Source organism: Lissotriton vulgaris, chromosome 2_1 (genome assembly GCF_964263255.1).
Source record: "Lissotriton vulgaris chromosome 2_1, aLisVul1.2, whole genome shotgun sequence".
NCBI classification, from domain to species: Eukaryota; Metazoa; Chordata; class Amphibia; order Caudata; family Salamandridae; genus Lissotriton; species Lissotriton vulgaris.
This window is the reverse complement of record NC_141687.1, coordinates 1819444358-1819471320: the sequence shown is the minus strand read 5'-3', so window position 1 is coordinate 1819471320 and position 26963 is coordinate 1819444358. Positions and strand designations below refer to the sequence as shown.

The window sequence follows — 26963 nt, the reverse complement described above, 5'->3', positions numbered from 1 at the left end:
ACTTAGGCGGGCAAGCAATGCCCTTCCTTGTTTTAACAGTGGGTAAGCCTGTTCTACTTTGCAGAATAGCATTATTTTATGGTTGCCTTCTAGCCTCTTATGACTTTCATCCTTCTTTGGAGAATTCCTAATTCCCAACTTTTAGCAGGACAAAGGATACTACTAAATGACTCACCTTTTAGATGAGAAAGTTTCCTACATTAGACTTAAGGTACATTACAAAGGGACGCAAATGCAGGCATACAACACAGAAATTCTTCTTGCAGATAAGCAAGGACAGGTTAGTTATGAAGAGAAACCTGCAGTTTTTCCGAAAGGTCATTTCCCCACATCAACCAAGTCATTCAACCAAGTCATTCAACCAACACCTTTTTCCAACAGCCAACGGTGCAGGTGGAAAGGGCCCACACATTCTAGATGTCAGGAGGGCAGTAGTAATACCTGCAGGAAACGACAAATTCGAAAGAGGTTTAGGGCATTTTTTTTTCTTTTGCACAAAAGCTGACCAGTCACCAGGAGGACCGATGCAAGACTGATTGTACAAACAATGCTACAGGATACAAGGGGTCTAGTGGGGCAAAAATCAAGAGCGCACTCCATATTGAAAAAGGGGACAACACTGGGATTCATTGCTAATGTTTCCATAAATAAGATCTCCATGGGAGCAAGATAGCATTCCATACCTACTTTCACAGATCACTATTGTGTGGACATCATTCAGACCAACAGTGAAGCACAGAGAAGACAGAAGATACTCAAAAGCATGTTTGCAAATACACATTCATTTAAACCCTGCATCCCAAAGGGGGGAGAAGACCGCTACAAAAATCAATGCACAGTATGTGAATCCAGCCAAGATTCACACTATAAAACGAAATGACTACTTACCTGTAAAACTAGTTTTACAGCTTGAATAATTGTGTGGATTTGGAACAAAGCTAATCTCCCACGTCCCCCAAATATTTGGTGATTTAGAACCGAGAGAGTATATGCAGAGAAATAAGAAGCCAAAATGAAGGTAGAAGTTGCCAAAGAGAAAAAAAGAATTTGAAGATGGCAACCAAGCACAGAGGCTTCCTTGGCCGGCGCCTCACATTGCAGAAGGATGGACATACCAACAAATGGCAGACAACACCCCAAGAGAAGATAAAAGGAAAACACTAGATAGAAGACATTTCACAACCCAACCACTAGATGGTGGAGTAATACAGAGCATGGGAATCCAGAAAACTCTTCAAACTGCAAAACTGCTACAAGAAAGTAACCATTTTGTTTCCTTCTGACATTTGGTCTTTAAAGAGCTTAACCATATAGTTATCCCTTGTCAAATGGGGATTTGACAATCAATGTCTGACCTTCAAAAACCCACTGTTCTTACAGGTATCGGCAAGCTCTAATATTAATATGGTTCTGTATTGCGACTCATACAGGTCCTTCTGTCTTTTCCAACCACCATAAGACATTAGTCCTGCCCACCATAAAGGCACTCAATTTAGTGAAATCGGAAGGATGTAAGGCAAAGTTTTCTTTGCTGAGATTCAAAATCATGACCAGCAAATCAAAGAAGCCGGTAGGGTTACCTCACTGTACCATCCTATCTGAAACTATAATTCCTCCAAAGTCAGCTTTTATATCACTACTTACTAGATCGCCATACATTAGTAAATAATCAATACGAGTACCTGATCTATGAATGATTAAATAAAAAGTGTAATCCCACTCTCTGGGTGACCCATCCTTCCATATACATCACCCGTAAGAATAAAAACCTACAAAATTGAATACCATGAACCATGTTAAATTTGCCTGCTAATATTATTCTACTCTCCTTTAAAGTAATCTACATCCAGAGCCCTCACTGGGGGAGATGCACATCATTAACGCTTCAAATATTCCCTAAATAACAGGTGCAGCTTTCAGTTTTAACTCGACCAGGACATACCGCCATACAATGCCCCTTACTACTAAAGATACATGACGCGCTTTGGGTCTAAATTAACAGAAATATCAATAATGCACCATCTATTCAAGAGATCAGGTATTTGGCATCCTTTCAGAAATGGGCTTCCTCCAATGCCACATCTTCTGCACCTTTTTAGGAATCTTCGGAGTCGTCCTAAATCTCTTTAGGTTTCAAGTATTTTGTCAAAATACATAAAAAAGCCTAAACAACCCACCTGGCATATGATGTATTGCAGAATAATCCAAATATTCTCAAAAACTTGCAATACATTGGTAGCCTGAATTGATATATATTGGTGTGCCTGTGATGCGTGGAATGCCTGGGTGACTGAGTGGGATGATTGTGGCAGTTAGAGATGAGCTGAGCAGCTAGGCAGGCTGCTCCTGGTGGGGCTGGTACCACACTAGGCTGGAGTCAAGACAGATGTATCCTGAACTGAAGAGATAATAAAGAAGACCTAAATGTACATCATGGCTCCTGGTGTCTTTCTACATAGGACACAACACAATTCATCAGAGCTTCGCTGCTCCAAGCACACGTAGCTCATCCATTCCAGGCTTTTTATATGCATTCTACCCCTCGTAGTCCTGTGAATCCCATTACAAAATAAGTACTACAAGTACCAGAATGCAAGGGAAAACGCGTAGCTCCTTGAGCTACAGACACACAGACATGGGAAACTTGAGAGCTCAGCATGCAGCTAAAACTGATGTAAATTATGGTGTGCATTCAGAGGAGGGTTTGTTAAGGCACATTTAGTAATGCTGCACAGTTTCCCAGTTCTGACGTGAGGTACCAGACAGGGCTGATCGTATAGCTGATCAACTATGCTTGCACCATTTAGTCTGTTCTCATCCTATTAGCAAATGTATAACGTGCAACAACTGATGGTTTTAGGCACACATTTCCTGAAATAGTTATGCTCGTCACACAGGCCTCAGACACCGTTTTCTAAGAGAGGCAGTTTGAAATTCAGATTATTGATGAAAAGGATATGGAGAGAGATATAGATATAGATATATATATACACACACACACATACTAGGTCAAAGGGCTTTTTGATAATGCTCGGAAAAGATGAATTTACAGTAGAAATGAACCTATTAGGATAAAACATGCACAGTGCTTGCAACACTATAGGGGCTGAAACGCAAAGGGGACCCGAAGGAGTGTGTTGGACTCGGATTGACCATTTTATTACTGCGCCTTTGCCCTGAATATGGTGTTCCTACCCCTAGCTATACTCACCAAGAGCAGTGGCTTCTGGGAGTTGAAGTTTTTGAGCCACTACGGAAGAATGACCATGTGACTTTGGGGTGGAAGTCACTTACCTTCCAATGAGGTGGGAGCAGGACGAGCCCAAGCGCGGTAGTAGTGGCAACTGAAGAAGGCTACAACGCCGAAATGCATCTTGCCTTGCGGTCCTGAATAAACGGCTCCCAAAGTTACCCTGTGTGGCATCTTCTCTTTTCCTGCTGGAGGGGTGTTTTGTGTGGATAGATATATATACACACACACGGTCAAAGGGCTTTTTGATAATGCTTGGAAAAGACGAATTTACAGTAGAAATGAACCCATTAGGATAAAACATGCACAGTGCTTGCAACACAGGACACATGAGGTTACCTAGGCTTTTCTTTAACATACTTCCAGTTGGGTCAAACGTTTTGTAAAGAGGTGTGTGTGTGTGTGTGTGTGTGTGTGTGTTGGGGGGTGGAGGGATGATGACAGATCTAACTCCATACACACCACCTTCAGCCCTTTTGGATGTGGCCCTTCTGGATGCTTGGAGACACTGCCACAACCATCTAGATAGCAAGTACTAGTACACTACTTGCCTCACTTCATGAACCAACATTAAGGTGTTCTTATTGTCCATCGTCAGCTTTTCTGTACCTACAACTGATTCATTCGCAAAGCAAATTATATATTCCTCTGTACAGATATGTGAAAACCACATAAACAACGTTGATGGAATGATTGTTATTCTGTAACACCACATGTACCAAAGCCCCCTTTTAAAAAAAAAATATTGGTCAATAGGACAGGCAGATTTCTTTTTAACATGCTCGACCCAGAGAAAAAAACCACTAACACAACTCCGGTATCCTGCAGTCTGTGTGACTGCATTATGTTTTTAAGTCTATAGACACTTCAGACGTTTTGGAAGTACAGAAGGTAGTTTACTGGGTTCTCAATTCTTACTCAAAACATCTCTCTGTTGACCGCATGTTAGAGGATTATAGAAGGCTAGACCTTATAACTCGGTCCGTCACCCCTACTCCATAACGTATCTATATCCCTACATAACACGTCTCATGGACTACTTACGGGCCCTATCAATTTACAAGCCACACACCAGACCTCCAGCAACTGGTAGCATAAATGATTTAGACAGATGTATTGCATTAGGCCGCATGACATACAAAAAATGATAGGCCGGGGGGGGGGGGGGGGGGGGGGGGGAGAAATGGGAAGAGGGAAGGGGGAGTTCCAGTTAAACGTAACTGTTCAAAATGTATTTTAAAATGCAATTGTTCCAAGAGATAACATTGTACCTTATAAGCACGCATTATTTGTTTACAATAGTATTGACTGTACCTTGATCTATTGTTATCCACACCCAGTCGAATTAATCTACAAATAAGAAGATACTTGTATAAGATGGCAAACAAAAAAGCCGTAATGTACCTGGTAAAGAACATTGTATTAACTTTCTGGTACCCAATAAAGTTTGTTAAAAAAATACATCTCCCCGCTAAAAAATGTATTTTTGTTTTATACGATTTTTTTTTATATTTTAAGAAAGAATTACCCTGCGCTGGCATCCATTTAATGCAATTTTTTTTTTACTTAAAAATCACACACTACAAGTCGTGCTCCAAGGTGAGGCAGGGTTGAATCGGAAGCAGATGATTCGGCCTGCTTCAAGACTAGTTTCAAAACAAGTATCCACAAAAGTAGTTTGAAGTTTCAAGCTGAAAGGCACCAAACAGATGTTTCACGCACAAATAAGTCTCAAGTAAAAGTGAACACTTCCTTAATGAATTTTGAACCTTATGGAGGTCTTTGAACTCTGGATGCGATAGGGTTTTTTGAACAGCAGCTTGTGGCTGGTTTCCAGACTCAAGGGCTTGAACTGATTGGGTTACCCAAAAATCTTTTTGGTGAACTGGTAGGGAGCAACACCAATCACCAACTACAAGCACTAGGTAGCAACTGAATATCTTTAATGTAAGAAAAAGAAACACTGAGGAAAAAAAGGCCACAGTGACAGAAACTATAAAGACATTTTGATGAACGACCAACGAATGCACCAAGAACAAAAGGTCAGAGGGCTTGGGATGTTGCAGCCCTAAAAGCACTATAACACTGCACGAACAAGTACCATTGTCAGTAACAATATTTTCCAAATTTGGGAATTTTGCAGATGCCCGACATGATTGAGATTCAAACCGCCCAGTGTAGAAAGAGAAAATAAAAAACAAGTACAAGCGTCTGAAACATTAAAGATGGCGTTCCAAAGAAAGTATATTAGACATGCTATATTTTCTTTACAAAGAATAACAAATAAATATATTTAACACTCTCGTTGGGTTGTTTACCCTTCATAGCCTTCCCAAATATTATTCAAAAAGGCTTTCTAGCCGGGTAAGTTGGAAGCCACAAAGTGAATGCATACTGCTTTATCCTAAGCGACCATACACGAGGGAGCAAGAATGTGAATAAGGCTTACATTTTAGCACACCATAATTAGGAGAGGCTTCAACATTCTCCACAAGCCTATGAAAAGTCAGTATGACAAAAACCCAAACCCCACCTCAGAACAGAGGACATACGTTTTAAAATTAACTTTAAAAGGCAATTGTTTCACATTGCTCTCCGACTTGTGCGCTTCTGTTGAGGTCAGACAGTAGAGATGATGTTCACAGCGCAAAGAAAGGAAAAGGTAGAAAAGAAGTCATGACCACATTATACAATAGAAAGCAGCTTAGAGACAGCAATGAGGTGAGCACCCCAAACACAAGTGTGTTCAGGAATGACTGCACTAAGAGCCTGCTTTTAGTGGAAGCATCCTCCAGCACAGTAGGCAGCAGTGATGCTTTAGTCAAAAAAGCACCCGGTTAGTCCGTGGTCAGCTAGTCCATGAACACGTGCACGCGGCCACTGGAGTTACCCCCAACCAGGATGTTCCTCGTTGGATGCATAACATTAATGGAGCAGACAGAACCCAGGTAATCTGTGTCGGTGAAGGCGTGCACCAGCTCGCCACTCTCGTGGAAGACTTCGATCTGACGGGGCTGGACCATGCTGCCCACCACAAAGCAGTCTTCCTGTCTGGGATCCCACACGGGCCTAAACCGGGTGAGCCACCGGCCTGTGTTATTGTTGTGCCTGAAGGGAGAGGAAGAGGGGAGGTTGATTTTAATTGGCAATGATGAAAAAAAGCATAATTAAAATTTGATGCAAAACCTTGATCAAGTGTTACTGGGAGTGTTCAATAACCCTTCACACATTTCAATCAACAATCCAAATTCACTATCCTAAAGCATAGGGCACAAGAGGGGTTGAAAGGGGAGTCAATAGCTAAGTAAATAGGTTGTACTACTTTCTGGTCATTATGGGAAGCAATGCCACTTTAAACCTTGACAGAAGTGTTGGTGTTTGTGAGAAGACAGGATGCTACTTGAGAGCACCCTTATTAGAAAGGTAGGCAGTAACGTCAGTTTTAGAGGAAAGGATTGGACCACAACAAGCAAGTAGCTTTTAGACTGAACGGAGGAGGCTGATATACATCGAAATAACTTTTTTTTAGGAGCTGGGAATCGATAATCAGGAGCAGGTGCCCTACAGCCTCCCTTGTTAGTACTCTGGAAAACAAAAGACTGCACTAGTCTATGCAGCAGCAGGGACCACAGCCGCCGAGCGACATTTGGAGGCAAGCTAAAGTGGCCTGTATTGTGGTCATAGGGTCTCCTTCAACCAGCAGAGTAGTGTCTTCCTAAGATACAGAACAGAGACTGGAAAATACATAGGGGAACACAACCAGTCTCTCCATGGTACAAGAACAGCAGTATGTACTTTTGGGAGCTAGCAAACCTCCCGACTAGACGCTCTGTTAATAATGCTGGTGAGATGTCAGTGCTCCAGGTAAGGGAGTACTGGAGACCACATATATCCTATATATGGAGGATAGCAGTTCTTGGTTTGCCCAAGGTAGATGTTGATGGAAGACCAGTTAGTAAAACAAACACTAATGTCAAAGGCTCTAGCACTCATGATACCAAAAAATCTAACCTCCAACTTACTTCAGTGACAGGAGAAGAGGGGGAGCTTCTGAATGCAGACTGGTGGTGTCATAGACCCTGTCAAGGAACAACAAAATAATATGAAGAACAGACAGCCCAATTCACGTCCTTACAAGACAAATTCAGGCAACAAAGTAGGATTAACAATCTAAAGAATCTAGATTAGTTGAGACAATGCTGGTAGGCCTTATCATCACATAAGGGCAACACAACCTCGCGGCCAGGCTTATTTCTGATCGTTTTTGGACACAAGGGAACCCAGTAGGGGACCTTCGGACCGTGGGTTACTTTAACTTGTTATAGAGAACAGGGGTCCTAAGGATTCAAAATATCACATGCAGATAATAATATAGACTACAGTCAGTACTATATTTTTGAAAAACGCCCAGCCGGACGTAAATTTATTCATAGAATAACATAGAATTGGGTTGGCCCATGGAGGGGCCACGAATAGTAGCAAGATAGGGTACAGTCCTGTACCTATCCCGAAAGGTTTAGAGGAGATAAACCAGGAAGGAGGAGATAGAGCAAAGAAAAAGTTTTTCAGGCAAGCAAGAATTTTGAGCCAGAAGGTGACTTGTGGTTAAAGTAAATACAGTCACAACAAATTCACCCTGCAGTGTCAACAATTTCAAATAAACATATTAAGTAATATGCTACACTGCATTTTGCGTCGACGTTTCGATCCCTAAGGGCTCATAATACAATGGGATCATCATCAGGACAGTTTTTTAAAGTTAGTGCCTGCAGTAAATATAGCCTGGCGCTACTGTTAGTCGCCTATAGTTGGAATGGCTCTTCCTACCGGTGGGCAAAATTTCAACCGGTTTGCAACCTCATTTGCTGGCCACATATGGTGTGGGCCGTGTAGCAGTCTGGAAAAATATGTTATACGAGGTATCTTCCGGATGGGTCCTCGTGCTTGCTGGGGATTGCCTAGTTACATGTGCTGCAGCCAGGAGCGTGCAATGCTTGCTTCTAGTGTGAAGCAGCGGCGGGTTGGGGGCTTGGAGTTAATCCGGCCAGTTGCTTGCTTCAATGTGGAAGCAGCGGCGGGTTGGGCGGCCAGTTGCTTGTTTCAATGTAGAAGCAGCGGCGGGTTGGGCGAAGCTCGATCGGCTTCTGCCCTTTCACAGTGGCAGCGCAGGTCCTGCGCTGCCACTGTGAAAGGGCAGAAGCCGATCGAGCTTCGCCCAACCCGCCGCTGCTTCTACATTGAAGCAAGCAACTGGCCGCCCAACCCGCCGCTGCTTCCACATTGAAGCAAGCAACTGGCCGGATTAACTCCAAGCCCCCAACCCGCCGCTGCTTCACACTAGAAGCAAGCATTGCACGCTCCTGGCTGCAGCACATGTAACTAGGCAATCCCCAGCAAGCACGAGGACCCATCCGGAAGATACCTCGTATAACATATTTTTCCAGACTGCTACACGGCCCACACCATATGTGGCCAGCAAATGAGGTTGCAAACCGGTTGAAATTTTGCCCACCGGTAGGAAGAGCCATTCCAACTATAGGCGACTAACAGTAGCGCCAGGCTATATTTACTGCAGGCACTAACTTTAAAAAACTGTCCTGATGATGATCCCATTGTATTATGAGCCCTTAGGGATCGAAACGTCGACGCAAAATGCAGTGTAGCATATTACTTAATATGTTTATTTGAAATTGTTGACACTGCAGGGTGAATTTGTTGTGACTGTATTTACTTTAACCACAAGTCACCTTCTGGCTCAAAATTCTTGCTTGCCTGAAAAACTTTTTCTTTGCTCTATCTCCTCCTTCCTGGTTTATCTCCTCTAAACCTTTCGGGATAGGTACAGGACTGTACCCTATCTTGCTACTATTCGTGGCCCCTCCATGGGCCAACCCAATTCTATGTTATTCTATGAATAAATTTACGTCCGGCTGGGCGTTTTTCAAAAATATAGTACTGACTGTAGTCTATATTATTATCTGCATGTGATATTTTGAATCCTTAGGACCCCTGTTCTCTATAACAGGCTTATTTCTGATTGCAAGAGGTTCGATCACATCTCCCCCATCCTCAAAGATCTCCAATGGTTTCCCATCGAAGGCAGATCCACCAACAAGAACGCGTGCATTACGCATAAAGCCTTGCATCTTCAAACCCCTCTGCATCTCTGACAAAAATTTCACAAAGCGTGCTGCTCCAGAGAATTGAGGAGCACAATACCCTCATACTGGTACCTCCCTTAGTATACAAGAAATCCACCCAATCACACTCTTTCTCCGGTTATGCGCCTACTATCTGGAACTCAGTCCCCAAAGAGTTACGTCGCAACCCCTCATAAGTTAGCTTTTAAAAAGATCTCAAGCAACACTTTCTCTACAAATACTGGGGTCCTTAATCCGGCCACCTTACAGGGTCTCACTACATGCCGAGGATGGTGCAATGTTTCACAATACATTATACCTGACTTACTACCCCATCCTATCTCCCTCATATATACTTCCACCCTCCTACTAGCTCTCATATAATCACTGCCTACTCCTCTATGCTATTTACTATCCCTTCTCCCTCCTCGGTCTCACCCTACCGCCAAACTTTCCCCCCTCCACCCATGCTTACACATCTATCCAAATCCTGTCATGGACTAAATGTACTAATTTTTCTGTTTATGTATTTTTTGTTCACATTTTGCTCATTTTTTCATGCTTTTCCTTTTCGTACGCATGTAATTTTGTAACTTATTTCCACTTCTAACCTCTGTAAAGCGCTCTGATACCTCTGGGTCTAGCTGGCGCTATATATAACCGTTTAATAAATAAAAATACTACACGATGTGTATCATGGAACTAAACAGCTACTCCATCTTGAAAAAAGTTTCACTAGCCTATGCTACTACACATCAGAGCGGCAAAAATACTTTCATATGGATATATGTTCATCATCTGCAAAGAAAGCGGTAGTAACAGGGCTAGCTGATTAATGATTCAGATGCAACAATCGCACAATATTTAAACAAGAATAGCAAGTTCAAGTATCCTTTCCTTCAGGACTGCCCCAATCCTGCTCAAATGTAGGAAAGAGCTTTAGATTTGCCTCTATAAAGAACACAATATGACGACACATTAACAGTCCACAAACCAGCTACCCCCTTTTATCACACGTTGGCGTGTGGACTGTCATTTTGCCTTTTGGACAATGGAGTGGCACAGCACACCACTATATATATGTATATAAATAAATAGAAGAGGCAGCATGCTCCTGGTTGCTACATGAACTTACTGGTGCATATGGCAAGAAAGTGGGCAAATAAAAATATGAATGACAATGTCAGCAACTGAATGTACCCAGACAATATCAAGGCAGTGAGTTAGGGTCCTTCCCTGATGTTAACGACTTTGGTGCTGGCAGAAACCACAACAATACAGGGTGAGAGAGTACTTAGTCAGCACAGTTGTGGGGGTCAAAGGCTCATGCAAAAGAGACATGAGATCATTCCCAAGCAAATTATCCCAGCTCTCTGATAATGTGCTCAGAAAGTGTTCTAGCCCTCAGAAAGTATTTTAGAAGACGAAACACACGTTGGCTAGAGTGCTGAAGCTACGAAATAAACAAGCATCAACACGGAAAAAGGCTTGGACGATTGTATTTTGGCGCTCAAGAGTGGTTTTTCAAATTTGGTAAAATTCTTGTTGTGGGGTGTATAATGGCCACCCCATCCCCCTAGAAGCACTTAACTACTTTACAAAGATAATGCAACAATTTTCCTACGCTACAAAAGGGGGATGTGCGCAGGAATCTGATGTTCCTAGCCATTACATCTGCAGAGCTGTACTTTTTTGGGAAGGGGTTGCACGCTTCAATGCATTTGTGAGTCTGTAATTGATTGACAGAAGAACTCCAGTTGAGATCATGGATCCAAATAAAAAGGGAGAGAAAAGATGGCAGAGGGCCTCTTTCGGGACTTAAAAGCTGGAATTTCCTTAGACAGAATTGGTAAACAGGATAAGAATCCGCAAGAGGGACTTAAACACAATCCGAGCTTCAAAATCCACACCGGCTCCCCCATCCAGCGGGAGCCGGAATTGCTCCAGCCCACAGGGAGCAGCTTAGAATGTTCGGGCCGGGAAGAGGGCGCATTACACCCTTTCCCTTTGTTCTCATCAGCCAGGCCCTGGGGAATGGGGTCCCCAGTGCCTACAGTGGCCCAGGGAAGGGTCGTGTGTGCCTTCATATTATAATTAACCTGCTTCCTGGACCTGGCCCAACTAGGGAACCTACAAAAACGACAGCGGGAGACAGAGCTTGGTTTTTTAATTTTGCAGCGGATCCTCTGCAAATTCGCTGCAAAATTTGTATTTAAGAATATGTTTTTGGCAGCAGGTGGGACCCTACCAACAGGGAGGCCTATGGGGTCAGGGTATTCCTATCCTAGCCCATGTGTTGTTTTTTTGCCTTTTTCTTGGGACTCAGCCAAGTTGGAGTCCCAAGATGGCTGTTACTACTTCCTGGCTGAAGTGTTGGCAGCCAATCACGGCACTGTTGGCTTGTGGATTTCTAGAAATACATCAATCTTTTTTCTTTAAAAACTATAAAACTACTGAATAGATTACCACCAACTTACAATCACTCCTTCTGAACCAAGATTTAGCTTTCAACCAAATCTGGTGCAATTCCGTTCAGTGGTTTGAACAGTAGTCAGGTCAAACCCCCTATCGGAAAATCGCTTGGGAAAAATGCGTTTTGGGACCCCTTCCTTTTTCTCGGCCCCTGCTTGAGGAATTACCCAAACATTTTCCAGGCAGCAGCTGAAGAGAGTAGCAAACTACTTTTGAAAATGTTGTGAAGATTCGACAAACGGCGGCAAAGTTATTTGCTAAACAAAAAAAAACAAAGGGGAATGAGTGATGAGAAAATATTTTTGAAGTTGAGGTGCTTTTTTTTTATTTAACCAAAAAGGTATTTGACCAAAACTGGCAAGCAAGGTGTGAAATGTGTGCAGGAAGTTAAAATGACGAAGAGGCCATACAAAAATTAGGAGTTAGCTTCCTTATGTAAAGTAATTGCAGCGTGCAATATAAAAGGAAGTACATTTTGATTTTCTTCTGTCAATTTTTCTGTTGCTTCATTACTTGGCGTTTAATATTTGCATTGTAGTAATATGTGTGAATATGCATGTATTAATATGGTGGTTTTAAATAATGTGTGCTATTGGGGATATTTATTTTTCACGATGATTGGGTGGTATGAAATCATTCGCTACTTCAACTATGTAATCTAGTCCCTCTTTTTTGCATTTAAGATTTATATTTTTTTTATCGTAGTATCAAATATGGTGTAAAATACATTTTAGAAAGCCTACCCTGGATGGGCAATTCTTGAACAAAACTTGTAATTTTATGAGCTGTGGTTAGTTGTAGGTTTAGTCATTCCAAACTTTGTAGCAAGGGCCATGTTGCATTTTGGCATGAGTACCTTATTTTTTCTTATACTGAAGTTAAACACTGTCGCAAGTAAAAAGATGGCTTGAAAGAAACGAGAGTGCCAGAAAGAATATTAAAGCAAAGAGTGTTTGCAGAGTGGTCTAAACCTGAGGGAGAGGAAAGAGGCTAGCATACCGAAGAAGAAAGCACTTCAAATATGCGAAACAGTGTTAAGATGGAAAACAAAAAAGTAGTGAATGTCTTGGTCTTTATTGAAATACTCTATTTTGACCCTTGGGTAATACTAAAATGAAAAGATGCCTGTTGGGAGACATAATTAAAAGTTATGAAGATTATCTTTATTTTCTTTTTATTTATTTTTAGCAAAACACAATGCTTCGAAATGAAATTTGCAAAGCTGAGAGTTCTTCCTATTTTGTTTTCTAGCAATGCTTTCCTTTAAATTTCTAGGACCTTAACCCCTTCGATGCTGATGACGAGCTCAGCTCGTCAGCCACGGGGGGCGTGTGCGGATGACGAGCTGAGCTAGTCATCTAATGCGGCTTTTTGAAAAAAGCCGCGTAGCGCGATAATTACCACCGCAGCGATGAGGTTAACATATCCAGCACTAGACTGCTCAGCAAAACTAAACTATGGATAAAATATGGTCTTGTGGCAAATGAAACTAAAAGGACAGTGGATCTTCACCGGACTGAAAATAATGTGATTAGCAGAATGCTTTTTATCCTTGTGCCTTAGGCTTCTAACTTTCTAACTTAAGGGCAGGAGCAAATTAATTCATATTATTTGTAACCTGAAGATTGAAAACCTCCAAGTAAAAAAATGAAAACATGCTGCTACAGTACTTCACATTCCTAGCACTTAAACTGTGGCTAAAATATGGTTTTGTGACAAATGGAACGAAAATCATAGTGGATCTTATACACATAATTTGTGGTCTTGGACAGACAGCTTTATGTCCTTGGGATTAGCATACCAAAATCACTTAACTTTCTCTAGATTCCAGTCCATAGAAATGGTCTTTCACTGGCCCCCATAGACAATAATATTTTTTTCAAATCTTGTATTTTCAGTGATATGACCACCGAAGGCCCTGATTTTATATAAACACAGAGCTTTGGACTACACTGTTTCCCGCTGAAAGGCAATATTTCTCTCCATGTGTTCCCATACCTGGCGTGTCACGCAGTTCGGCGCTTACTTTCCCTCCATATTAAAGAACAGTAGATGCTTCAGCACCCAGGCTAATGTGCTGCATAGCTAAATACAAAAGAGGTCCCAAAGGCGAGACCGATTGCATTGCAAATGCTTGTTTTACGAGACAGCATGGGGCTAAAGGGGGCTGCAAAGAGCAGTCTGGATAAGGAATCCAGACACGGACAACTGAAGGACTTACCATTAACACAGACTGACAATAAGGAATGGATAACAAGTTACTTTCAGTAACGCTCTTTCTGGTAGAGACTGAGTCTAGTAGAAGAGTCTGTACCTTTTGAATAATCCCCAGGCGTTACACTGGGTCCAGAAACTTTTCAGCAGTACCTCTGTACACCAGAAAGTTGCGCCTTGTGGCTCTGTACTGACACGGTTCTGGTCAGGAAATGATGTGTGGGGCCTATAGAAGCGCCACTCCCAGGAGAGGTCAGTTGCGTTCAAGACTTTACCCGCCCACCAATGGAGAGCCCCATAAACAAATTGGTAAACAGTGTGCAGATTCCTAGACTTAGGATATTATTAAAAGGTTAGAGTCCAAACACGGAATGGGGAGGATGAGAGGGTCAGTGAAAAATCTGTAGCTAGATGGTCTCTACCAGAAAGAGCTTTACCGAAGGTAAGTAACTTGTTCTGATAGAGACTTCTAGCTGCAGAGTCTGCACCTTTTGAATAGTTACCAAAGCAATACCTATTCGGAGGTGGACCTCTGAATGGACTCAAACTAGAAAGTCCTACAGGACCAAGGAGGTAAAATGCCCCTCCTCGCAGACCAAACTGTCCAGGCAATAATGGTTTGTGAACATGTGTAGGGATGCATACGTAGCCGTCTGACAAATGTCTAGGACAGGGACTCTATGTGCCAATGCAGTGGAAGCAGGCAACTTTGGCCCTGCTTTGCTTTTTGGCCAATGCATAGCAGATCTTAACGCAGGACCCAATCAAGCCTAGATGGTTCTCTTCTGCACTACTGTGCCTTTTTTCGCTCCAGATAACCCCCATTAAGAGCGGATAGATCACATCAAGGAACCACCAGGTAGACTATGTAAAAGCCTAGGGTGACAATAACTATACAAAACATTGATGGAAAGACCACTTGAATTAATCTCAGCCACTGATAATCACTCAGGATGGTTTCCAATCCATCGTTGGACTGCTTCCATGAGGAGCAGGTTCAAGACAGATCTGCATGTGGTTGGGTCCAAACAGAGGAGGCACGATGGGCAGAAAAAGATGGACTGGGATGTGGCCCGAGCAATTGCCAGTTGCGGAGATTAATTCAAGCATTCCACCCATCACCTTGTTGTTGTCGTGGGGAGGAGAGAAAGCAGCCAAATAGGAGGATCTGGTCAACTGACCTCCTCCGGGGCGAGCACCGTGTGTAGTTGACCAAACCACCACAGCAGTCACGGCCACACGTCTGCAGCAAGAATGATCCCAAGCCTCAGCAGCCTCTGCTACACCGGAGACAAGAAGTGCTTTCAGTAGCTACGCTTCAGTCTACGGAAACTCCACAGTCTGGTGCTCCCCACGCCACCAAGTATCAGGCACAGAACAGGGGTACACGCTTCCCCCACTCAGCAAAGGGGTCCGGGAGGTATTGCATGAAGATTTCTCAGAGAAAATACACTCACCGGTCCCGCCAACACTAGCATCCAGGATGGTCTCCAGCAAGCCCCGGGCCTCCGTGAGGCAGTATGCCCCAGTCGTATAAGCCACAAACCGGGCCAGAGAGCCTCCGCTCACACAGCTGCCGCACCTCGCACTCTAGTCAGAGATGGGTACAGGAAGACCCAACAAACCTTTGAAAGCCCCCCAACCACCACACTCGGGGTTTACCCTCTCTAGAAGGAATGAGACAGTCCAGCCCGGGGTCAGGAGTCAGCCTCTCCCTCAAGGTCCCCCTGCCCGCCCCAACAAATGCCCTCCCCGGAGCAATTTTATGGAAACAACAGTGGTCCCATGCTTATGTGATGCAACAAACAAAATAAATATAGACGAAATCGCTTCTATATTTTCAGAAGGACATGTCCAGCCGGACAGAGGTCTTCCAGGTTTACTTAATAAACACAGTATTTCAACAAATAAGATGTCAGGAGTACCTTCCACACTGCCCCTGTGTGGTACACAGCCTGTGCCCGACACTAACGGGGTGAACACAAGTGGAGATAGTAGGAAAGGTTCAAGGCAAAACAAACGTTTTTTCTGTTTACATATAAATTTGTACAGAAAATATCACGCTGCACCATTACATAAAATCAAACAATCAGATTTGTATCGGGTGCATAAGCAAGTCGACGGCGTTTCGGTTTCATCAAAAAATCATAGAAACCATCATCAGGACATTTAAATACTTTGCCTTTAAATTAAACCTCAATTTTGCCTATGAAGAAGAAGATAAAGATATACTTTAGAAAACAGAATACATACAAGAATAAGTGAAGTGACTCTACGTGCGCTGTGCACATGCTAGATCGTCAGGGAGTGATGTTATACATAACCTTGCTATTAAGGTAGTGACACAATTACCAAGTGTATGGTCATGCGTCCAAAATTGCTATAATGTGCCTATAGGGCATTAGTGATTACAAGAGGATGTTGACCGCAGTGCTAGTGACCTAAATTCGTGGTGATATCGTGTATCAAGCACTTGCCGGAAAGTGGGGCTACTTCAGAGTGAAGGGCGCCTTGCAATGCTTACCGAGGTATAGCATGTTTGGGCATCGAAAGTCAGTACCGTCAAGATGCCCGTTTTTAAACTTGGCCAGTCACCCTATAAAACGAAGGAATTAAATTAGAGCAGGCCGAAGGTTGGGGACAGCCCGGCGGGCGAAAAAGGAAATAGTCTTACCACAATGGAGCGTCAGGTAATGCCGGTTTACACAGTCGTAAACGGGCGACGCCAGGACAAGCCTAAGAAAGGATCAAAGTAGCGTCTATCAAACACAGGTCTTTAAAAATTAAAACGTGGCAACAGATTGAAGCCCGAGGACAGAGCAGGACGCGGAGTGAAAACTTACCGATAGTTACGGTCATGGAGTGTGTCCCTGGCGTGCTCGTGTCTTGGAACCAGGAAGTAATGAAGGGAGTAGGGAGCGCTGTGATTGGAGCAATGCACCGGAGTGAGGGGCATAAGAATAAAGGAAGGACTTAGTTCCAGGGGCCATATTAAAGTGAACCTTAAGTGAATACCATGCAGAGTGACATTTAAAATATAAAACCATTTCAGCAATTTTAAAATAATTCCAAGAAATAATTATAATTAAACATCAATTTCTGAATGGCATGAAAGAGGGGTTATTCCAAGACAAATAGTGTTTAAGGAAACAATAACAAGGGAGCACTTGTTTTTGAACAGCATGTAGAGGAGAAAAGGTCAATTCAGATTAATGATGTCCAGTCCTCTTGCAGGTTCAGCCCGGAATTCAGGCTATCAGTCTTTAATATCCATTTTAGTTCCTCCTTGTTGAGCAACCGGCTCAGGTCACCACCTCGAGGTGGGACGATAACCTGTGTGATGACAGTCCAACGGATATCATTCTCAGTGTGTCCCTTGTCCAGAAAATGTTCGACCAAGGGAGCGTTTGGGGTTTTACATCGAATGCGGCTCCGGTGTTGGGAAATCCGTAATTTGATCTTTTGCTTTGTCTGACCAACATAAATGTAATTGCAAGGGCATAAAATAGCATATACAAGATTACAGCTGTTACAGTTAGTAAAAGTGCATAAAACATTTTTTACATCCCTATAAACAAACTCTTTTCCTTCTATTGTATACTCACAGACTATGCATGAGCCACACTTAAAGTGACCCCTTACAGGTGGCAATGACCAGTGGTCATGTAGTGTTACATTCTTTCCAGGTGTGGCAGGTAGTGCTGCCCTCACTAACTGGTCCTTCAGGCTTTTATTCTTCTTGAAGGCAAAGAGAGGGATTTCCCAGTCAAGGGGGCCTGAATTCAAAATGTGCCAGTTTTTTCTGATGCACTGCGTTACCCGGTGAGAAATGGTAGAAAAAGTGGTTACACAAACTGTTTTCACATCAGTGGTTTTCTGTTTAGGTTCTAACAGGGTGTCACGGGGGCAATACCAGGCCCTCTTCATAGAGTTCTTAACCAGGCGCTTGGGGTACCCTCTGAACCTAAGTTTCTCTGATAAAGTATTTGCCTCTAGAAAATAGTCCTCTTTCTTGTAACAGTTTCTTCTAAGCCTAAGGAACTGTGAGTAGGGAAGGCTGTCCCTAAGAGCTCTCGGGTGACAGCTCCTGTAACTGAGCAGAGTATTCCTCTCTGTGGGCTTACGGAAAAGGGATGTGTATAAAGCCCCTTCCTGATGTTGGATGTTCAAATCTAGGAAAGGGATACAGTTTTTATCAGAGGTTAAGGTAAATGTAAGCCCATTGCAATTATTGTTGAGCCAGTGCGTCAGTCCTGAAAGATCTTCCATGGACCCACCCCAGATCAACAAAATGTCGTCTATGTAACGTTTCCAAAGTAGTAACCCTTGGTGGAATGGGTTACTACTAGGGAGGATAATGTGAGTTTCCAACCAATCCATATACAAAATTGCCAAAGTCGGTGCGAAAATGGCTCCCATGGAGCAGCCACGTACCTGCTGGTAAAAATCTGAGTCATAGAGAAAAAAATTTTGAGTCAAACAAATTTCCAAAAGCTGGATAATGAATAAAGTGGGGACCCTATGGGGACGTTCCCTGGTATCCAGAATACTTTGCATTACAAATAATGAATCCCTTTGGGGTATATTTGTATACAGAGACTCTACGTCCAGTGTACATAGAGTCTCATGTATAGGGTCGAAAGGGTAGTTCTCAATCAAGCTGATTATATGCATACTATCCCTAACAAAGCAAACAGTATTGGGCACAAAATCCTTCAGAAAATAGTTCACATAGTGGCCCAGTGGTTCCAGGACCCCGGAGCAAAGCCACATTCGCCACTAGCTCCCAAAGCTGATGTTCAGCCAGATAGAGGCACTTAAACCCAAGGCTCACTGGTTAGAGGCGGCAGACCCGAGAGCAGAGGACGGCCCGGGACCAGGGTTCGATTCCCGGCGCGGCAGGTTTCTGGACCAGGGTCAGCAGACTCGATAATTCTCTCGCCTCGGTGCCCACTCTGATCAGCGATCACACTCGGCAACTCTGGGCATTAGCTTGCCTCATCTTCACTAACGGCCCCACCAGACCGCCGGGGATGCCTGGTCTCACCCTGGAGATACCCATTAAGGGACCATCTCTCAGGGAAGCCAGGAAGGGTTTCGCAGCGGTCGAAGCGCCTTGGGACCCTCCGGGTAAGTAGTGCGCTATATAAATGCCTATACATACATACATACAAGGCTCTCATTGGATACGGGGGTGGGGGGAGATATGGGGGTATGGGCGGGGCGAGTCCTAATCTCCCCTGGCATTCCGCCTACGCCACTCACAGGCCCAACCAGGCCTCACAGCTAAAGCTTGGAATTCTGGCCCCTAATGTCGAGCCAAAAGTCAGGAACGGGACTGCAGCATGCTACATTAGTTGTGGCCACCGCAAGTTGTCAGGATGGGGCAGGATTCAGGTGGATCAACTTGCCTGGCTGGCCTAGAGCTCGAGAGCTCACGTCTAATGGCCATGCTACTAGGCCACACCCTCAAGTAAAGTTCTTATTAGCAAACGCAGTCTAATGTAGATCCGAATCACTGGCCCTATTTGTGGTCTCTCTCACTGTTCCTACATCTCCATACTTGGATATTTTTTTCTATACAAACTAGAAATATTTACTTGCACACATCAGTATTTTCTTTAATGTGCTACTTAAGAGTGGAATTGCAGGTGTCCTTTTCTTGTGCAATGACTATCACCATTTCCTTCTCGTCTTTGGGTAGCTTACACTTATTTTGATGAGGGAGGGGGCAGAGGGTGGTGGGGGGGGGGGGGGGGGGGGAAGGGTAATATCTCTTGCGTTGAAATTTATGTCCCATTCTTTGTGTGGCTATTCTGGTGGTGCTAATTCCACGGTTGTGCTGGTGAATGTAAGAGTGATATAGTAACTTCAACTTTAACAAAAAAACACAAGAGAGGTCTGCTACTAAATGTGGAGGTGATAACCATGGCACTATGTAAATTGTAAAAACATAACTGCAGTGCCCCAAATGTTTTCCTAGGTCCCCTTTGCTGAAAGCCATTGTTACAATTACCTTTTTGTTTCACTGCCCTACACTTCTCCTGACCGTCTTATTTGTGCGAGTTTTTTCCATCCACTTTTCTATCTTTGCCATGGTTTTCCTTTCCCTCTCTTACTCCCACTTTTTCCCCCTTGTCTTTTTCTCTTGCTCTGGGTCATTATCGGTAAAAAATGAGTTCCAATCTCCTAAAATAGTAATGTTGCCCACCACAGATGCATTAAGCAGTGGGAATGGCTGGGTAAGCATACTTCACACTACATGGAAATACAATGCACATAGGATAGTACTCCTGGCGGAGTGAGCTGGCAGCAGTTTTTTTCAAACCTTGGGTAAAGGAAGTTTTACAAGGACGAGGCAACATGGTTTCACGTGTAGCTTGAAAAAAGTGGGATGGTGTGGGTACTTCTTGTCCCTGGTTTTCATAATCCATTTGACAATCTCTGCAAACCTGCTGGATGGTTTCCGAACATGGCACTCACTTTGTGTCCGATGCTTTGGCCACTCATCGGTCTGAAAAGTTTCAGCACCATTTTCTGTAGATACTAGGGTCTTTGTCCAGTCAGTTTACCTACCTCATAATTTTAGATGCTCCTAATTCAACGCTGCAATTCGAATTAAATCAATTTTACACACCTGTGAAAGTTTGAGGTGGCATTGCTAGGATTCAAAGTATCTGAATGCTACATACAGAAACTGTATGTATAATGGTGGGAATTAAATAACAAAACATCTGCAACCCGTTTGAGGGCAATGCACTATCAGTGACTTTAAACTACTGTGTAAGGGGTTTCAACACCATGCACTAAAAGATCTTGGTATCGCAAGTCCTTCTTCACTAATGTTCATAGATGTCATGGGCTCTCGCCTACCTTTCTGGAATCCATTGCCATTAGTTAACAGATGGCTGACTGCTGATGTCCATGCGGATGATAGTCTAGGAAGGTAGGCCCATCACAACAAAAGATACCAGATGGATAGGATTTTTTACACTGGTTCTGTTACCCATATGTTAGGGATTCAATGATGTAAAAGGGCTCACTAATGAACTAATGTCTGAATTAATATATGTGCAGAATATCCAGGTATACCCATATTTCATAGGTAATATTGTTTGCCATGCTCCGAATACCAAATGCAGTGTGCAACCTACATGTTATTTGAGAACGGTCAAAGTTAGAAAACTGTTAGTGTATATAGTGGTGGTAGGTTTGGTAGGTTAATAAATGTTCTAGCTTTGAAATTCACATTTGCAACGCACCAACTGTGCTTTGTTTTTGGTGCAACGTTTTGCATGCCTCGCTTGTAGAACTTAGGGGCCTGTCTAGTTAGCAGTTTGACAAAAAACGTCATCCACATTTGTGCTGTTAATTTCTTAAGAGAAAAAACTGTCTGATCAGTTTTCATTCGGTAGATCTCAGAATGCTCTCAAATGTACTGATAATCGACCTGCTAAAGACGTGTGAGACGCCACTTCCTGTGAGCTAGTGATGCCACTTCCTGTGATGCCACACATGGTGTGATGTCACCTGAATACTGCCTAACTTGGTTAGTCTCTCCACTTCTTTTTTTAAGATCCTTGCCCAGTCTTCATCATGCAACCTTAAGCAACATTGAGCCCCAACCTTAACATAACTCCAGCCTACCTGATGCGGTCATCTGCACAGACTGTTACTACTCGGTTCCCAGTAATAGGTGAGAAGTAGGCTGAGCCCACACTTTTGGTGTTGCCACTCAGAGAAGCCACTGGTTTCATCCCTTTTGGTTTCAGGCGTCGTACGTCATAGATCGAAACATCCCTGTAACAAAAACATTTCTTTCATACCATATCTGCAGAAGTAGGATCCTTCCAAGTACAAATTCATAACAAACACTACTCTCATTGAATGTTTTTTGGGCATGGAGTACATGGAGGGTTGGGAACTAGGGGAGGAGTGGGCTACTGGGTGGCACTCGAACAAGAAATGCAAGTGTATGTTGGCAGCAGAGCGCTGATAAGGTTGGGAAGGAGATATAGTGGTGAACAAATGGAGAGATAAGGAACAAGTCTGGGGCGAAGCGGGACAGAGCTGGGTAGAGGCCTGATTATGGACTAGGATGTGAGGAGAATAAGAGAGTAAAGTGATAGAGGGTAACCAGACTTGTTCATAGAAGGAAGCAGTGAACAGGGCTATTCAAGGGATGGAGAGTGAGGAATGAACAAGGCTGTCTGAGCGAATGAGTTTTTTAGGGTGTGGGGGCGAAGGGGGACAAACATCTGTTACTCAGCACCTTGCCCTGCTTTACAAACACTCACTTTATGTTGTGAGTTGTGTCAGGCAGTTAAGGATGGGAGGAAGAAAGACCAAAAAAAAAAAAAAAAAAAAAAAAGGACAGCGGAGAGTGGGAGGCAGGGAACAAAACCAGTAGAAGGTGGGAAAACAGGGAACAAGAAAAGCTGTGGGAAGGAGACTGCAAAGGCTGCCCATGGAAGGGAAAAGGGATGCCAATAAATCTGCAATTCCGCACCCACCTGCACCTCATGCTGAATGAGCACTTTACACATATGCATGTTCTGTTAACCAGGCCAGCCAAGGGACAGAGACATGGAGGAATACGGCTGTTTGAGGGTGTTCCCCCTAACCATGCTGTGGAAGGGATAGGTTGGGGGGGGGGGGGGGGGAAGAGGCCAGCCAAGGAGAGGAGGGAGAAAAGTTAGGAGGGAATCAGGTCAGCCGAGGGAGGAAATCTGCAAGTGAAGTTGAGGGAGAGGAACCAAAAATGGAAAGACAAGGACCTAGTTAACAGAGGTAATGTGGGAGAAGAGAGTCCGATGGAAGATAGATCAGAAGAACAATGTGTGCAGGCAAGAAGCAAAGAGAAGAGTACAAGCTAATAAAATTAAAAGGGGACAGGCAAAAAACGTTCTTAATTTGAAGAAAGAAGCAGTATGGAATTCCCTCCCTGATTAAAAGCCAGAGTGGAAGCACAGCTGTTCTTGTGGAGCAACACATTAAGGGAGGGGAGCATGCATCACATCCACAAGACACGGGGTAGAACACAGGAAGAGACAAAGAAGGAGGTAACTATGCTACTACTGTGTGGAGACCACCCTTGGTGAGGAAAGCCAAATAGAGGCAGCAAATTCCAATCTCTTGAGAACCAGTCGGTCAGGGGACTTTCTCATAAGACAGGATAGCAAGCAGTAACCAATGGAAAACCATCACCGAAGCTGTGCAGCTACAGGAAAAGGCAGAGCATGCCACAATGACCAGAGGACCTCCTGCAGCAAGGAAAGTCCTTAAAGGAGGCAAAGCATGCCATAATAAACAACCAAGACCTTTGTGAAAGCTCCACATGAACATAACTGTCAATACAGCACATCACAATAACATGGAAGGTCAGCACAAGTAGTTACAGAAAAAGCAGACTCACCCTCCTCCTGCGGTCATGAAGTAGTTCCGGTCTACTGGATGCACATGTACAGTCCGAACAGACTTCGAATTCACTTGGGCTAACAGTTCACAGGAGGTTCCCGGCGTTCGTCTGTCCACCACAGAAACATCAGCATCCCAGTGTCCCACTAGCAGGTTGGAGCCGTCATCGGAGAGGAAATCAAAGGAGGAGAAGCTAGTTGCTTCATCTCGGTACACCTAGGAGCAAACAGGTAGATTGCTTTATACTATTCCTATGCTGCAAGTTTTGAGTTGTGTTATTTTTTAATTAATCAAGGTTATCCTTTCAGAATCAGTGTGTATTAGAGTGAATGAAGTAATTGACTAAGAAAGCAAATCCAAACGAGAGTTAGGGGGATGCTCTGTTTGCCCGTTAGTGAAATTCCCGGGCAATCGAAGATTAAAGATGCAATGTTCTAGATATACCACTAGACTAGGAAGACAGAGATACAATGGTAGACATATAATGTAATCTGAATGTCCTGGCACCTGTAATTTCATGTACTCTACGATGTGATATTGATTATGCTGAATGCCACTGTCACATGTTTGATTGCAATAAAAAGAAACATTAAAACAAATAAAAAGTAAGCGCATTCAAGGGTACTCCCTCCTTGCACCCATGTCTAGGCCACCACCATCAACTTCCCTTCAATTCATTTCATGTTGCTGCAGTTCTCCATCTAGGACTCTACAATGTATAAGTAGGGAGAAGCTGAAGTCACCACTATTGACGAATTTAGGCAAACCATTTCCCTACTCAATTTCTATTAAAGATTTACTTAAAGGAAGGAGCGTGCTTACAGATCAGTTTTGTTATACTCTACCCTGGGTGAATCCCTTCTCTTTACATCTGTAATGCAGGCACATTGACGCGGATAGAGGGAGACTCAAGTATTGATTGACCCCATATCTTTGATGGATTTTCTTTGATGAGAGATGGTAATACATATGTTGCTGATAGAGTAGTTCACTTTTCCTTCCACTGAGTTATACGCCACTTTCCGCCATCCATGATTCATTAGCAGACAGGCTAGATTCTTGGATCAGGCCAAGTTTGGTTCATAGTTTTTACTTTTGATAGCACCATAAAAAACATCTAATGTGTTGATGAGGTGCAGACTTCTGAACATTCTTAGACTGGACTATGAAGCACTTGTATCGCATGCAGACTTCATTGTAATTTTCTTGTAACTGAGCGAGGTTTAAGGCATGCTGCAGGATCGAGTATCCTTGCTCCTTTCTTTCAAAAACGCCATTATGTGTTATTTTGTTCTCATTACTGTTTTAGCTTATTTTATTAATTTGGCTGTTTTCAAGTAGGTGTAGCACCAAGGGAGACAGGTGCCAACACTGGGAGCTGCTGGGCTTCATTTGCTTTGATTTACCCCTCCCGTTTCTTTCGCTCATCATAGGCAAATGCTTGATTCATTGCCTAGGAGCTATTTCGGGACACACACCTACTCAGATTTATATTGGAAGTCACAGTGGGTGCACCACAAGTGCTACAAAAGAAATCCCTTCTACACAACACTAGTCACCCTGCCTGACTCCATATGGTCCTGGACTCAGTTGCAGGGGTAAGTCACAAACATAAGATGGGCTCCCACAGGTTTGTTCTTTAATCTTTCCTCAGATACACCCATCTATGTCTCCTGGGCTCCGCCCTGACTCGTGGAGCCCGGGCCCTCTCCCTGTCACTTTGTTAGAAGCATTCCACCTTTTATTATGTGATCAAAATTTGCCCTAATGCTGAACTAAGCATTAATAAAGGGATACTCTCTGACAAAGCAAGCACTGAAGATTCATGAACCTCTGACCAACTCCTGTTTAGAGGTTTTACTTGTTACTCCGAAGTCTTCCTTTCCAACCTGGCCTCAGACTTCTCCCCCTCAGTCTACCTTGGGGTACAAACCCTTCCACCTGTCTCGCCCTAACAGACAAGGTGGTGGGTTAGCCATTACATTCAGAGACCATATCAAATTATCAACATTTAATCTCGGTCATTCCAAGACGCTGAATTATTAGGCTTTTCTATCTTTATCTTTACCATCTTTGGTGTACTTTGTTATCACCCCGCTTCCTCTAGCTCAAATTTCAGCAATCCATTATTGGATTTCTTTTTATTTTATAGCTCTCCGTGTTTGTTTTGTTACATAAGCAAAGACTACGTCGAAAGAATCAAAAGAAGAGATCAAAGACTTAAGTGAAACAACCATTAAACATTGTCCAACCCAGCCATACAAAAACCAGCGATTCTAAATAGTATACAATATTGTCTCTCATAGGTCTCATATCTTATAGGAGCTCTGAATGTAATTCAAGGCCCGGTGCACTGAGTCCAGGGGGGCCAGATTTCAACATTATTATTATTTTTTTTTTGCAAGGCCACATCTTTAAACCAACTTTGATAGCCACAATTTTTCACCCAACACACACCCTTAGCAACTCCTTCTAGTCTTAGAAGATTTTCCCATCTGCATGTAGATACCCGATAACTATGCTTTCTCTATTCTCCAAAACTCCATTGCTGGACTTAACTTACATCAATCAGTTAGTGGGCTGACACATCTAGCAAGAGACATGTGCCAGTATTTTCCCACCTACAGGCAGGCTTTAGGCGGAAGGTCAGCACAATAGACCAAATCATACGCTTCCTAGACATAAAATGGAGGAACCTAGACCTGGACAAGGGAAGGTTATACATGGCCTTTGCGGATCTTCTCTCCTCTTTCGATTTGGTTCCAAGGGTGAAACTGTGGGAAACCTTGAGCAGGCTAAGGTCATCATAGGGCCTACTGACTCTAATCCAGGCATTATATATAGACAGCTTTGCGAGGGTGAGGTTGGGAATGTCGGGAGAATTGTCCGAAGAGATACCAATTCGGAGAGGAGTGCGCCAGGGGTATAGTTTTACCTCTTTAACTGTGTGAACGACTCCTCCCCTCCCCCCTAAGATTAAAGACCACAAAAAAAACACCCTATCTGCTATTTGCTGACAACACCTTGCTGTTGTCAAAAGGTTCACAGGCCTATCTAACCTGCCTGATAGCTGCTCTGTTTATTGCATGGATTACGGGTTAGAAATGAGAAAAGCCATGCTACTGGATGGGGTAGCCCCGGAGCAAGTGTCAGAGTTTGACTACTTGGGCATCCGCTTTGAAGACTCACATGGGTGGCCGGCCCAGCTGTAGAAGAGCACCCTGTTACTAAGGCAATTTGCTGGGTCTATTGTGAGGTTAGCACATAATGCTCCATCTTTTCCCCATCACCCCCCTTTGGAAATCTACAGGAGCCAAGCACGTGGGGCGGCCCTTTATGGAGCGGATATTTTGTGGCATTGTAATTTGGAGACGTTCGAAATAGCATAAAACAATTTTCTGAAATCTCTTTAAAATCCCTTTGAGCGCTCCCACACTACCTATCCGCATAGATCTACATTTGAGATCGCC

General features: G+C 43.5%; 1 protein-coding gene across 1 annotated transcript in view; it reads right to left on the bottom strand.

Annotated features, from left to right (window-relative positions):
* Positions 1-5174: 5174 nt before the first annotated feature.
* The window catches only part of WDR76 (WD repeat domain 76), a 75137-nt gene continuing 53348 nt past the window's right edge, over positions 5175-26963 (bottom strand). Inside the window, exons 10-13 of the mRNA XM_086957900.1 lie at positions 23492-23709; positions 21724-21876; positions 7273-7329; positions 5175-6358 (exon numbers count right to left, since the gene is read on the bottom strand). Coding sequence (XP_086814026.1) covers positions 6103-6358; positions 7273-7329; positions 21724-21876; positions 23492-23709 — 684 coding nt within the window. The 3' untranslated portion in view covers positions 5175-6102. The remainder of the gene's footprint in view (positions 6359-7272; positions 7330-21723; positions 21877-23491; positions 23710-26963) is intronic.